Raw genomic sequence first — 16,596 nt, 5'->3', positions numbered from 1 at the left:
CATGATAGGACCCATCCAAAGTGTGCCTGTGTGAGCCTATGTGTTTAATTTCATTATAGATGCATATAGGTTGTTGTTGCTAAATAAAATGCCATAGTTCTTGATAGATTTTATTTAGGCCCATTTAGTTTTTGGGCCTATTCAATTAATAACAGTTGTTCATTTTAAGGTTAAATTCCTCTCTTTTGGGCCTTGTGTGAGAGTTGGGAGCCATAGAAGTGGGTACGACATACTGAACCCAGCACCCCCTCACATGAACCACCCCAATTGTGAAGGCCCATTTGCCTGATTTGAATAACTGTACTAGGTTAATTAAACTAGTTTAACCTAATAAAATTGATTAGCAACATAATTAATTTCATTTATTTTGAAATTAATTTAAGAAAATTATAGTTTAAAGAATTTTTTATTCTAAGCTAAACTATATGTATTTTCTTGTATTTAATTAAATATAGAATTATAACCATCTAGATTCTTTCTGAAGCTTAATTAAAATTTTTCATTTAATGTTCCTATTTAAGTTGACATTTAGTTATCTATAACTAACCAGCTTAAATCTGAATATCTTTTGGATTTAAAATTTCAAAATTAAGTTGAGGAATTTTAGGCATTGGTTATTAAGATTCTTTAGATATTTTTTAAGTTAATATCTTTTCGAATATTAACTTAAAATGGAATATTTTTAAATTAAGTGGTTACAACTTAATTTTTGATATTTAATTAATAAATTTGAAAATATTTAAGTTCTAGATTTTTTCTAATACAACTTAAATTAGATATTTTTTTTTTCAAATTTTGTGGAAAAGATACTTAGTCAAATAAGATATTTTCTAGATAGTTATTTCTAGACTACTTATTATTTCTAATATCAAATAGGAAAATATTATACATTGTGAAATTAATTATTTATATAATTAATTTTGGTACAATTTATTTTAAGTATATTTTTCCTAGTATTAAACTAGAGATTAATAATTAAGCCTTCTCTACACTTAATTATTTATTTCTTGAATTTAATACATTTAATTAACTTGAAAATTAAATATCTAAGTTGATTTTCATCATCATACTTAAATATTTATTTTTTTCATGACACTTAATTAAATAGAAAATTATTTTTAGTTGGAATTTATTTTTTCAATTAAATTTAAATAATTTTCAATATATATTTTTTTCTTTATTTTATTAATCAAATTTCAAAATTGCATTTCTTAAATGCTGAAATTTCGAATTTTATTTGAAAGTAGATTAAAGTTGCAAATTATTTATTTTAATTTTGGACCAACTTAAATCAATGATTTTTTCATTAATTGATTAATTTAAAATAAATGAATTAAAATATATTATTAGAAATTGAATTAATTAGTCAAAGGAAAATCTAGATAGGTGATATTTTTGCTTGAAGTATTTTTCTAGTGTATTTAATTAAATAGAAAATTAATATTTAAGTTCATTTTCATCATCATACTTAAATATTTGAAATTTTTCTTATATATTTAATTAAATAGGAAAATTATATTTTTTGTTGTAAATTAATTTTATTAATTAATTTTGGGCCAACATTAAATTAGATTAATTTTTCCAGGATTTATTTTTTATTTTAACATGCATTTTCCAAAATTGTATTCTTAAATACTTTAATTTTTCAAAATGCAATATATATTTATAGAAAATTAAATTTGAGTTGTAAATTAATTTTGTAACAACTTAAATTGAATATTTTTCTAAATATTTATTGGAAATTATTACTAAGATGGAAATAATTCATGTTATTTTCATATCCATCTAAGTAAAATTTATAAATATTAAATTAAAATTTATATTTAGAATTTTTCATTCTAAATTGGAAATTTTAATTAAATAAATATATATTTAAAATAAATAGATTAAATAAAGAGAATCAAAGAAAATACAACTCTCTTTAAATAATGAGCTTTATTATTAAGATATTCGATCTCCATTGTTGGTTTTACATTGCGTTTGTTTTAGTGAGTAATCCTCCCTAATGGAGGAACGTTCATTAGCAATTTCGCACCGTTCAATCTCGAAAGATAAGTAGTTTGTAAGTGTATTATATGGTATGGATCACCCTAATGGTGGCGACCATATTTGACTTGCAAATTGCGAAACAATGGTGGAAGCTCATAAGATAGAATTGCCTTGACTCTCGCCTAAACTGGACAACGTTGAATTCTAATCTTGATCGAATAAAAGGTTGCTAGAATGTTTAACATTTTAGATGAGCTAACAACTCTATTCAATGGATGGTAGCTTTGACTCTCGCCTAAACGGGACACTGATATCAGTTTGTTGAAAACCTTGGAAATTATTTAGGATTCTATGTTTTAGTATTTTCACTAGTCATTCCTACTTGCTATATGTTTATAATTTCTGAATTGTGTATGAATTTATATTGAACCATGTTATTTTCTGTTATTAAGTTGTAGTTTAATTTCGAATCTTCATTGTTGGTCTAACTTGGCTTGTTTATCTAATGAGATAAATCCCCAGTGGATTTTCACCATTAGACATACATAATAGTGTTAGATCTCGAAAAATAAATATTGTATATGCAACATCTAGCTGTTCATCAATTGATGACACCTTGGACTAGTATTTTTACGATATGAAACAAGAAGATTGTATAAATAAGATTACTTTGACTTTCGCTAATCGAAGCATCGTTGGATTCTTATTTAATAAACGAAATTATCCTAATTCCTCTTAGCTTATTCATTTCGAATTAGCTCAATAATATATCATTGGATGAATGGTCTATAAATCATTTCATGTCATTCTATATTTTCTCTTTAGAAATTAAATGACGCATATGATTATAATCCCGAAATTCTATTCCCAATTGATATAAATCCTCAATCTTAGAAATCTCCTACTTGTGTGGGCAAATCAGACTTAGAGTTAAATTAGTAGTGGTGGTCCAAGATAGAATTACTCATTATATCTGGTATAAATTTAAGTCTTTGACTTTAATTTTAGATTCCAAACAGAAATTTTCTTATATTTCTAATTCCAGGATACAATACAGGTACACTACCACATTGTTTTTTATCTATGGCATTTGTATCTTGTTCATAGTGGATTTGAGAAGATCAATCTCTGCAAAGAGTTAATATGCCTATATCCACTGAAAGTAGTTCATCTCATTCGCAGATGGATGTACATTCAGGGGTGGATATGCGTTTTTCGTTGTATTCTTAAAACGATCACTCTAGATTATACCTTATGCAAAGAAATTTGAAATGTTTGAAAATTTTCATTAATTTCTAGCAATGGTGAAAAACCATTAAGGTAAGTGGTTAAAGATCTTGCGAACTGATAGGGGTGGAGAAATAGTTAGTAGATATGCAGTTCAAAGATCATTAAATTAATTTTTGAATTATATCCAAACTTACCTCCCCAGAAATTTCGAGTTGCATATTGATGATTAGTTACTAGTCGTTGCCTAAATCCTTCTATGGTAATACAATTTCAGAATGATGTAATGGTTGTATACTTAATGTAAATCATTACTAGATTCATGGATGAGCTAATCAAAATCTTAAGAAAAGCTAGAACTGTTAACCATGGTTTGTTAGCTATTCTAAGTGATTAGGGGTAGACCATCCCATAGTCAATAGATAAGAAAGTGTTTGTTTAAACAAATACTACTTTTCTAAGAAAATGACTAAGTCTGAAAATAAAGTAGCAAATAAAGGAGATATTTAATTCTTGATTCCGAAAGTGTTCTATCATCTTATTTGACATATGATGATCCCACTGCCTTTGTTGTCTTGTCACAACCAAAGAGGTTAATACCATTTAGTTTTCTTAGACATAATTCACGGTACCTTGTCGTCGTGGGAGAGTTTCTAGGAACTCACCTTCTTATGACTTGGGAGACACTAGTGATTAAAATCCATTGTGAGTTTAAACAAGTAATGGATTGTCAAGATAAGAAACTAAGAAGAAAGCCAAAAGAACTATGGTTTAATCCAGTCACATGGAATAACCTAAAGTTTTCTATTACAAGGACATAAAAGGAAATTTTCGTTTATAAGTCCATTCAATGGACTTAACAAAACTTCTTGTTCCTAGTATTATAGGTTTGAGTTTATCTAAACTTATGGCTTGTGGTATACCTGGTAATTACTTACTCTAATGCAAGCAGCTTACTTTAGTAAGATGCTGAAGCATTTTCTTTCTAATGGAAATCTATAGAAGCTTCACAACTTCTTAGGCATAAATTTTATTTATCTAAGGAAAAGTCTCAACTATTCCAGAAAAGATAAAGCCATGAAAGAATTTCTTATATCAACAGTGAGAGGTCTTAGATATGCTTTTGTATGCCTTAGACCAGACACCTGCTGTTGAGTGGGAGTAATGAGTAGGTATCAGATTAATCCAGGAGAAGAAAATTAGAAGACAATCAAGTAAATCTTAAGATTAAGAAGAGGAACTATATGTTAGTCTATAAGGGTGTGTTTAAAACTCTTAGACTACACCATATCAGATTTTGAAATTTGCCTTTGTGCTAGAAAATCTTTCTGATAAGATGGTGGTTACTCTGGGGGTGGAATAGTGATTTTGGAGAAGTGTAAAAACCTATCTGAAGTCTCTAGGTCTACCAGGAAGGGACTGAATGTTAAAGTTGCAGGAAAGTTACTTATTCAGTCTAAGGAAAGTTCTATACATCTTTGCCTTAACTACTAGTGTTAATTTCCTGATTAACCAAAAGTAGTTGCCAAAGGTATAGAATCCAGTATCCCAAGAGAGTAGACATATAGAGAGGAATTTCACATTATCAATAATTTTGTGATTAAGGAAAAGTAATGGTGGAGAAAAGGTTGTGGTTAATTCAACCTTTCAAATCCTATTACGAGGAGTTTACTACTACTACACTTGATTTGTATATCGAGGTGTTGAGATTATTTGAAACGCACTTTTTGTTTTATATTAGTGCAAGTGGGAGTTTGTTGGGTTTTATGCCCTAAATAAAACTCATTTCAATATAATCAGATTTACTTATTAATATAGATCAGAAATAACATTTAATGTTGCATGGTTCACATGATTTATTTCATGATTATATGTACATAATGTATAAATTCATCTGAAACCCTTTTCACATACTTGATCCTGTTTATTGTGTCGTCAACACATTGGAAAGTAAACATGACTATGTGAATAAAGTTTCCTAGATTTATCAGACATAGGGTTTTACTGATATGATAATCTACAACAGAGTTTACTTGCATTTGGAGAAGTGCTATGTTCTTTCCAGAGCATTGGTTAAAGTAAAGCTCAGGTTGGATGCATGGAGTATGCATCGGAAGGGACCGATATTGAACTTTGACTTAGATTTATTAAACTTACCGTAATATCTATTCAAGTCAATATCGCCTAGTTGATCCTAGATCAAATGTTCTTAATCCTGTTATGATTAGGCTCAATCTTGAAAGGCTATTCTTGTTCTTTAATTTGTTAGTTAAGCCTACTTTTAGGTCAGGGTGATACGTACATTTTGGGAACACGATAGTGCAATTGAGTGGGAGCGCTAGCATAAACATGGAATCTATAGCTTCTATCTGGCAAATAGTAAGCAAAGGATGATCTCCTTCGAGCTTGACCAAACGAACATAAATGGTGGAGTACTCATTTCACATAAGCTGAAATATCATTTATACGGGGTCAAGTGTTTTAAGGATAAAATACATTGTAGGGTGTAACGGTAATCTAATCCCTTTACAGTGTAGATCATTCATATAGAGGATCATTGATCACATTAGGATTATAACAATGGATAACTAATGATACGTCTATATGGTGGAACATATAGAGCATTCTATATACTGAGAGTGCAATTCTAAGTTCTATGCGTGGATTCAACGAAGAATTAATAAGTTAGTGAATTTTAGTAATAAATTCTTGATCTGCTTATTGGAAGCTCGGTTATATAGACCCATGGTCCCCACACTAGTTGAGATAATATTGCTTGTAAGACTCATGTAATTGGTTTTGATTAATCAATTAGAAATCTTAAATTAGACTATGTCTATTTGTGAATTTTTCACTAAGTAAGGGCGAAATTGTAAAGAAAGAGTTTTAGGGGCATATTTGTTAATTATGATACTTTGTATGGTTCAATTAATAAATATGATAAATGACAATATTATTTAATAATTATTTATAGTTATTAAATAGTTAGAATTGGCATTTAAATGGTTGAATTTGAAAATTGGCATTTTTGAGAAAATCAGATGCAGAAAAGATAAAACTGCAAAATTGCAAAAAGTGAGGCCCAAATCCACATGTATAGGGCCGGCCACTTTTGTAGGGAATTTAAACTGATATTTTCATTATTTTAATGCCAAATAATTCAAACCTAACCCTAGTGGAATGCTATAAATAGATAGTGAAGGCTTCAGGAAATTTACACTAAATTTTCTACTTTTTCATTCAGAAAAAACTGAGCCTCTCTCTCTCCCTATCTTTGGCCGAACCCACTCTCTCTCTCTTCTTCCTTAAATTTCGAAATTCTTAGTGTGAGAATAGTGCCCACACACAGCAAGTGATACCTCAATCATAGTGAGGAAGATCGTGAAGAAAGACTTTCAGCAAGAAGGAGTTTCAGCACCAAAGAATCAGAGAAAGAGATCCAGGTTCAGATATTGATAATGCTCTGCTACAGAAAGGAATCAAGGGCTAGACATCTGAACGAAAGGAGTCATTATATTCCGCTGCACTCAATGTAAGGTTTCCTAAACTTTATATGTGTTTATTTCATCGTTTTAGAAAGTTCATATTTAGGGTGTTAATCAACATACTTGTGAGTAGATCTAAGATCCTGGTAAAATAATTTCCAACAGGAATTGCACTCTGAGTTATATAGAACGCTCTATATGTTCCACGATATAGATACACTATTAATTATCCATTGTTATAATCCTAATTTGATCAATGATCCTCTAATAGATGATCTACATAATATAGGGATTAAATTACCGTTACACCCTTCAATGTATTTTATCCTTAAAACACTCGTATAAATGATATTTCAACGAAGTGAAATGAGTACTCAACTATTTATCTCTGTTTAGCCAAGCTCGAAGGATATCATCGTTTCACTTCCAAATACCTATAGAAGTTATAGATTCCATATCTATGTTAGCGCTCCCACTCAATTATACTATCATGTTCCCAAAATGTGCGTATCACCCTGACCCAAAAGTAGACTTAACTAAAAAATCAAAGAACATGTATAATACTCTTAAGATCGAACCTAATCATATTAGGATTAAGATCATTTGATCTAGGATCAACTAGGTGATATTGAATTGAATAGATATTACAGTAAATTTTAACATATCTAATCAAAGTTCAATACCGGTCCCTTCCGATGTATACTCCATACATCCGATACTGGTAAACTTTGCCAATGCCCTGGAAAGGACATAACACTTATCCAAGGTGTAAGAATACCTATCGCTGATTATCATGCCAGTCTAAATCCAGTGAACTGACAAATCATGAAATAAAATTTCGAACATATAATCAAGATTATATTCCACTGTGCTGACAATACTATAATCATTAACAAATACATATGTTATTTATACATTAAATATAATCATGAAATAAATCATGTGAACCATGCAACATAAAATGTTATTTCTGATCTTTATTAATTTGTAAATCTGACTATATTGAAATGGATTTTATTTAGGGCACAAAACCCAACAAACTCCCACTTGCACTAATATAAAACAAGAAGTGCATTTCAAATAATCTCAACACCTTGATATACAAATCAAGTGTAGTATGTAGTATACTCTTCGTAACAGGATCTGACAGGTTGTATTAAACTCAACCTTTCCTCCACCATTACATTTTCTTAATCACAAAAAACTTGATATTGTGAAATTCCTCTCTATATGTCTACTCTCTTGGGATATTGGATCCTATACTTTTAGCAACTACTTTTTGTGTTAGTCAGGAAGCAACACTAGTAGTTAAGATATGTTGGAACAGTGCCAAAAATGTATAGAACTTTCCTTAGACTGAATAAGTACCTTTCCTGCAACTTTAACATTCAGTCTCTCTCTGGTGGACTTAGAGACTTCAGATAGGTTTTTACACTTCTCCAAAATTACTACTCCACCCCCAGAGTAATCACCATCTCATCAGCAGACCTTCTAGCACTAAGGCAAGTCTAGAAATTTGATTTGGTGTAGTCTAAGAGCATTAAATACACCCTTTATCGACTAACATATAGTTCCTCTTCTTGATCTTAAGATTTACTTGATTGTCTTCCAATGTTCCTTTCCTTGATTAATCTGATACCTACTCATTACTCCCACTCAACAGCAGGTTTCTGGTCTAAGGCATACTAAAGCATATCTGAGATCTCTCACTGTTGATTCAAGGAATTCTTTTATGGCTTTATCTTTTTTAGAATAGTTGAGACTTTTCCTTAGATATATAAAATCTATGTCTAGAAGTTGAGAAGCTTCTATAGATTGCCATTAGAAAAGAAAATGCTTGAGCATCTTACTAAAGTAAGTTGCTTCCACTAGAGTAAGTAAATTACCAGGTATACCACAAGCCATAGGTTTAGATAAACTCAAACCTATAATAATAGGAACAAGAAGTTTTATTAAGTCCATTGAATAGACTTATTAACGAAAATTTCCTTTCTTGTCATTGTAATAGAAAACTTTTGGTTACTCCATATGAATGGATTAAACCATAGTTCTCTTGGCTTTATTTCTTAGTTTCTTATTTTGACAATCCATTACTTGTTTAAACTCACAATGAATTTTAATCACTAGTGACTTCCAAGTCATAATAGGGTGAGTTCCTTGAAACTCTCCCACTACGACAAGGTACCGTGAATTATGTCTAAGACAACTAAATGGTATTGACCTCTTCGGTAGTGTTAAGACAACAAAGGCAGTGGGACCATCTTATAAAGAATAAGATGATAGAACACTTATGGAACCAAGAAAATTATCTCCTTTATTTGCTACTTTGTTTTCGGACTTAGTCATTTTCTTAGAAAAGTTTTATTTGTTTAAACAAACACTTTCTTATCTAATGACTATGGGATGGTCCACCCCTAATCACTTAGAATAGCTAACAAACATGCAAACCTTGGTTAACAGTTCTAGCTTTTCTTAAGATTTCGATTAGGTCATCCATGAATCTAGTAATGGTTTACACTAAGTACAAAACCATTCCATCATTCTGAAATTTTCCTTTCACTAGGGTATTACCTTAGAAGGACTTAGGCAACGACTAGTAACTAATCATCAATATGAAAATTGAATTTCTTGGGAGGTAAATTTGGATATAATTCAAAAATCAACTTAATGATCTTTGAACTGCATATCTACTAACTATTTCTCCACCCCTATCAGTTCGCAAGATCTTTAACCACTTACCTAAATGATTTTTCACAATTGCTAGAAATTTGAAATTTTTCTAACATTTCAAATTTCTTGTGCTTAAGGTAAAATCTAGAGTAATCGTCTTAAATATATAATGAAAAACTCATATCCACCCCTGAATGTACATCCATCTGTGAATGAGATGATTATACTTTCAGTGGATATAGGCATCTTGACTCTTTGCAGAGAATGATCTTGTCAAAACAACTATGAACAAGATGGAAATGCCATAGATTTATAAAATATGGTTGTAGTCTTTTGATGACTTAGGTTTAGTTACATTAAAGAGTTCTTAGAATAGTGCAAGTGGATTCTGGTCACAGAATACTAAACTCATATTCCATACTTTATACAGTTTGAATCCATTGGTAGAAAATGGTTATTAATCACTTGTGAAAGTGCAACTGTATTGTATTCTGGAAATAGAAATATAAAATCTCTATTTGGAATCTAAAATTTTATGTCAAAGACTTAAATTTATACCAAATATAATGAGTAATTCTTTCTTGGACCACCATTACTAATTTAACTCTAAGTCTGATTTGCCCATACAAGTAGGAGGTTTCTAAGATTGAGGATTTATTTCATTTCGGGATAGAATGTCGAGAATATAATCATAAGCGCCATTCAATTTCTTAAGAGAAAGTAGAATTGACATTTAATGATTTATAATCCATTCATCCAGTGAGATCCAGTGTGAGTATGACCAGCATGGGAGGACTGAAAAAATACCAACATAAAAAATCCATAAAATGTAGTAAAAAAATATGAAAACACTAGTAAAAAAAATTTTAAAAAAAAAATCAATCAAGGAAAAAAAAACAACACCTCAATAAGAATGTCCAACTTCTTGTTCATCTCAGCAAAAGATTTCATAAGAATCCCTTGCTGGCTAACAACAACAGAGATATTTTTTTTAATTCCTCAAATTCAAGTCGGGAGACATTCTCATGAGCAGATGATGAAGAAGCACCCATGTAACGTCCCGTCCAACAGGGACGCCACGTGTGTGTGTTTTAATAAAATTCGTAATTTATATAGAATATAGTTATACTAAAAGTGTGGTTAATTAAATTTTGATAATTAAAAATTAGACATATAAACTATATGATAAAAGATAAGTGGTATTAACCACGGGATCCCCCTGTTTTCAAAATATTCACAAACTAGTTTAATAGTATTTTTACAACATAAACTTTGTATTCCCAAAATACATTCAAAATAGAGCATCCTGCTTACTTGGCCATGCCACTGCGGCTGATATGTACATTGCTGCTACGACCTCGCACTCATGGCAGCTCAACTTTAGCCTTCCCTTTACCTGCACCATAAAGCACCTGTGAGTCGCAGAGACTCAGCAAGAAAAGTGAACAAAACAACAATCGGTAATAATCATCAATTCAATCTCATATCAGCACGCTTACACAGTTACACAATATCATAAACACACAATCCTGGTACCTTATAAAGTACCCATTTACCACTCGTCAACCACGAGCTGTATATGTCACTATTGTTGCCCGATGAAGCAAACGATAAGTAACAAACCTAACCGCGGTTTCAAGAGTAATTACTCGTGACAGTATTAACCGTTTCCCACCATAGGTCATAACCTAGGCTCAACAATTGTTTAATCAAAGTCTTGATAATAATCAAGGCCACTACGATTCAACCATTAATATTTAGCCACATACGGTGCTTACCACTTTTCTTACCTTAGTTCAAAACTCAAGTGTACGGGCCGACCTGAGTGGAAAACAAGCTAGGCGATCCCGGTCCTATGTCACGACAATTGAAACTCAATGAATACCTTAAACCAAAATTCTGAAATAAAAACCCTAACTCAATACCAATCATAACTTAACTCCCAACAACTTCTAAATAGGTCAAACATCCCATAAACAACCTAAAACAGATGATACACAACTTCTCGGGCCAAAAACTGAACTCGAAGAAAACCCAAAAATTTCCCTTGCAAGCAACCGGTCGACCGGTTCTGGCAGACCAATTTTCCATGGGTTCTCTCCTCCAAAATCAACCCAAAACTCCACCAAACCTAACCAAACTTTCCAGAACATATAATATAGCAAACATGACATAACCAAACAACTAATTCATTACAATATATCAATTTGCTCAAAATCACACTTCAAAGTGAAGAAAAATACAATTATATTCTCATGTAGCTTAATCAATTCAACCAGCCCCTACACCTAACTAATACAAGCTCAAACAACCTCAACAACTACCCTAAAATCATATTCCATCACCAAACATCTTGCAGCCCCCCTGAAAATTCAAAACCTCAACCAAAACGAACTTAAAACCAAAAGAATTTCAGGAAAACATACAACAAAGACTTACCTCAAGCTTCTATGATGTTCTAAGAAGTGATTCAGCAAGAAAAAGGATGAATTTCAACAAGGTTTCTTCCAAACTTGACTGGCTCCAAGTTGCACGAGAGAGACAGGGAGAAGAGAGAGTTGGTTTCTTGCCTTGGAAGTTAATTCCTTAAAATAGGGTTCCTTTCTTTTTTTTATATATATATAATAGGCAGCCCTAAAAAAGTCAAAAGGCAAAACTCATATTTACCAAAAGACTAATCTACCCCTCCAAAATTTTTAAAAAAACCTAGGGGCATTTTGGTAATTTCACTAATCCATCAACCCGACATTCTAAAAATTCTAACCTAATCCAGAATATTCTCAAAATAATTCTTCCATCAATGTCATGACATTTCTAACCAAAATCACCGGGCCCAATATTTTATTTAAAAAAATAATGGTATCCTCGATACCCACATGTCTCAATATAATCTCCGTAATTAATAAATTATGCTTTATATGTCATTACATAAACTCTCGGTAGTTACCCTAAGTAAGATCATAATATTACTTCGTTACCAAAATAATCACATATTTAACAAAATATGTCTATTCAAATATTATTTGTTTTTTGGGATATTACAACCCATCAAGTCAGGTTCACCAATAGACTTGGATAAACTTTTAACTTTGAATTTAACAACGTCCGGAGTAGTGTCACTGGAGAAGAATTCATCAAGCTTCAAGCTCACTCTCTCAACAGATGTTGGAGAGATATTTCGTAATTTTAACTACAACAACAACAACCAAAAAAATTATGCACATAAATTTGAAAAAATAAAATAACAAAAAAAAAATGGAAACATGAATTATAACAAAGATGTACCAAAACAACAGTAAAACAACAATAGAAATAGTGTAAAAAAACAACACAAGTACCTCTTTCAAAGACCGATTGAACACGAGGCTCTTCATGACATCCATTTTTATCTGACCATCCTTATCCTTTGGTTGTTTAGGCCAATTTAGAAGCCTTGGAATGCCAACATTTGAGTACAAAGAAAGTTTCTCAATAACGTAAGGACAACACTCGAAAAACCAGAATTGTATCGCCAATAAAAAACCCAATACCTATAATACCCACCATCCTCATCACTACGAACAATCTTCCTAAGACCAGAGTAATTCTTACCCTTCAAAGATTGAATAGTCATATCAAAACAGTGCTTATGCCAACCAAATTCATTGAACCGACCACTATCAACAACATATATTTCCTCTATCGAAACAACTTTACCCGGAGGACCACCCAACAAATAACACTGCACAAAATATAACACAGCCAACTTGACTGCAAGATCGTCATTACTCTTGAGATTGTCAGCAATAAAGGCAGTTTAAATAGCATCCTTGGTAATTTTTTTGTAACCCTTTAAGCACTGTTTAACTAATGTATTACCATCTTGCTTGAACTGATAAAAAGCAGAATCAATTTGACAATCTAACCCAATAACTAACGAAAACTCCTTAATACTAAACCTAAGATATTTTCCTTGGACACATACCGAAAACTCCAATTCATTAGGCTGTTGAACCTCCCCCAACAGCAAACCATGAAGAAGTTGATAATGGATAATGTACTCTGGAATTCAGAGAAAATATCCAAACACAGTTTTTGAAAAAAGTTCTAGTTGGGTTTTAGTTAGAACTTTTTTTATATCTTCAATTACAGAGTAATAACCAGATGTCACTACTCTAGAATGGTAGTATTAAGATCGGGTGTACTTGGATTCCCAATCCTAAAAAAAACAAAAAAAAAATACTACTAAAACAAACATAAAATAATACGAAAAATAATAAATAAAAACAAAAAACAAGGTAAAAAAAATAGAACAGAATGAATTAAATCACACACCTCTACAATCCTATTGCCAATAATTTCCTCAACAAGACCTGTTGATGGAAAAATCTTACAGGGGATTTACCCTTTCCCTAAAATTAAACGAAACAAAACCAAAAAACAACAATAAATAACAAGAAATAAACATAAAATCATAAAAAACAAGAAATGAAAAAATTAACATGAACAATGAAAACCCCAACTAATATACAGATATATGAACAAATAAACTAAAACTGCAAAAAACCCAAAAACAACACTAGATCAATACGAAAATACCTTCACAGACATAGGAGACTTTACAAACTCAGTTTCCAACTCAAAATCGGAGTCTGAGTTCTCCACAAAAGTTCGAGGACATTTCCCTCGAGGGTTCTTCGAAGTTCCAGTAGCTTGTTTTCTTTTAGGAGCAATAGGAGAAGTAGGGCTAGGTGGGTTATCTTTGAGATTTTTCTTACCCATTTTTTGTTTGGGTTTCATTTTCTGGGGTTGTTTTTGGGGATTTTTAGCTTTAGCAGATGATGGGGATGACCGTGTAAGAACCATTTAGATGTAGGATGAAAGTATTTATAGAAAAAAAAACAGTAAAATGGGGGGGGGGGGGATGAGAGGGAAGCTTGAGAAAAATGGGGTGTTAACTGAAAATTTTTGAAATGAAAATAACCACCCACGATTTGGTAACCGTCTAAGGAACTAAAAGAAGAAGAAGATGAACAGTGGAAGTTGGGGAGTGGTATAAAATAAAAGATTTAACACATTTTTTGTATTTGAAAATAATAAATAAAAAATAAAAAATAAAACAAAAAAGAGGACAAAATGTCACAAAAAGGTGACATTTTTTTTTTTGACATGAAAATGCAAATTATATTAAATTAATCATTCATAATACAATAAGCATTTAGCGGGGGAGGAACTTCCTCCAACCAAGAACAAACAGTGTCCACTGAAAGAGCATACTTCGCTAACAAATGAGCAGTCGTATTAGCAGATCTATACACATGAGAAATCTGCACTCCAGGGAAATTGGACACAAGATGTGAAATGTCTAATAAGAGACAATTGAAATCAGAAACTGAGGCAGTAGATGACTTTAACCCATTAACCACGAGTAGGGAGTCTGTCTCAATTATGTGAACATTTAGATGATTATCTACCAGCCATTGCAAAGCGTGCATAAGAGCCAAAGCCTCCATTATTTTAGGCCTAAACGTACCGGGGATAGACTTTGAAAAAGCTGCTAAGATATCACCATTTCAGTCTCTCAAAATTGCTCCGCAACCAGTAATGTTAGAGACCCGATTTACTGCTGCATCAGTATTTAGTTTGAGTCTTCCCGAGGGTGGATTCATCCAATCTGAAACAGAGGTGGTAGCAGCCATGGAAGAGGAATTCGAGTTAGGAGAGGCCTTCGACCGTGACTGTTGAGCAGCTTGAAACTCTTTCAAGAAAGACAAAGCAAAGTATAAAACCATTTCATGAGGCTTAGTTTTATTACCATGCTTTTCATTGTTCCTTTCATTCTAGATATGCCACAATATAGTGATGAATTGCTCAATTTTTGTATCAGACCATATAGTAGAAATATGGAGCAAGCACTCTTTTAATGTCATGCCACTTGTGAGGATACTGCCAAGAGGAAAATTTGAGTCTTTCCATATGTGCTTAGGTCTGTGGCAGTAGAATAAAGCATGCATTATTGTTTCACTTTCACTTTTGCATAACAGACAGCAAGGAGACTCCGCAATGTGTCTGTGAAACAAAATAGCAGTAGCAGGGAGACAATCGTGAATGGCTCGCCAAAGGAAAATTCGAACCTTCGAAGGTATGGTTAACTTCCAGAACTTTGTCCACCATTGCTAAGATTGCATACCCGAGATGCTAGGTTGTTGTTCCTCAAGATTGGTAGCCAAAAAGTACCCTAATTTAACTTTGTAGTAGTCGTTACTTTCATGGTGCCAGATGAGCTTGTCACAGGAAGAGGAAATAGTCAATGGAATACTAAGTATCCTCTAAATGTCCGATGGAATGAAATATGAGTTCAGCAGATCAATATTCCAAATCCTCTCTGGTATGATCAGAGAAGACACCTTTAAATGCAAGTCAATGTTGGTTACTACTAGAGGTTGAAAATTAGTAACACTAGGTAACCAGGGATCATATCTACAAGTTGTGCTTTGACCATCTCCAACTTTCCATCTTAATCCTTTTAAGAGCAATTCTTTTCCCCAAGAAATCCCTTGCCAAGTAAGTGAAGGATAAGAGCCATGACCAGCATCCAAAAAGGATGATTGACTATGATACATTGCTTTGAGAATTTGGCTGAGTAGGCAAGTCGGATTGGAAAAGATGCACCATGTCTGTTTAGCTAAGAGAGCCTGATTAAAGTGTATGAAACTCTTAAAACCCAAGCCACCTTCAACTTTTGGTTTGCAAAGAACTGACCAAGTCTTCCAATTAATTCCCAAAACAGATGAGTTTGAAACCCACCAAAATTTATTCATCATCACCTCAATTTGATTAATAAGTGATTTCGATAGACGAAAACAACTCATAGCATACGTCGGAATAGATTCGGCCACAGCTTTAAGGAGAACTTCCTTACCACTAATTGAAAAACGTTGTTCTTGCCATGTCGATAAGTTCTTCCACAGCTTTTCTTTTATCTCCCAAATAAGACTTTTTTGTCTCTTCCAGAATAGGATGGCAAACCCAAGTAACGCTCATGACACGGTTGAATGGGCATTAGAAGGATCTGATGCAAATTTGTTTGGATTGAATGGAGTGTGTTTGGAGAAAAAGATAAGACAGACTTATCAACATTCAGCTTTTGACCTGAAGCACGATAGTATAGATCAATAGAAGTTTTGATGGCTATTGCAGAGCGCGAATTAGCACAACATAAGACCAAGCTATCATCAGCAAAAAA

At 32.3% G+C, this 16,596-nt stretch overlaps 1 protein-coding gene across 1 annotated transcript; it reads right to left on the bottom strand.

Moving 5' to 3' along the window:
- Nucleotides 1-15,679: 15,679 nt before the first annotated feature.
- LOC133030384 (uncharacterized mitochondrial protein AtMg00310-like) lies at nt 15,680-16,222 on the bottom strand. The gene has a single exon (XM_061103121.1). The coding sequence runs from the start codon at nt 16,220-16,222 to the stop codon at nt 15,680-15,682; it is 543 nt and encodes a 180-aa protein (XP_060959104.1).
- Nucleotides 16,223-16,596: the final 374 nt, after the last annotated feature.

The sequence above is a fragment of the Cannabis sativa genome, chromosome 8, assembly GCF_029168945.1.
Source record: "Cannabis sativa cultivar Pink pepper isolate KNU-18-1 chromosome 8, ASM2916894v1, whole genome shotgun sequence".
Taxonomy (NCBI): domain Eukaryota; kingdom Viridiplantae; phylum Streptophyta; class Magnoliopsida; order Rosales; family Cannabaceae; genus Cannabis; species Cannabis sativa.
Note: the sequence above shows the minus strand (reverse complement) of the source record. Positions and strands in the feature narration are given on the sequence as shown.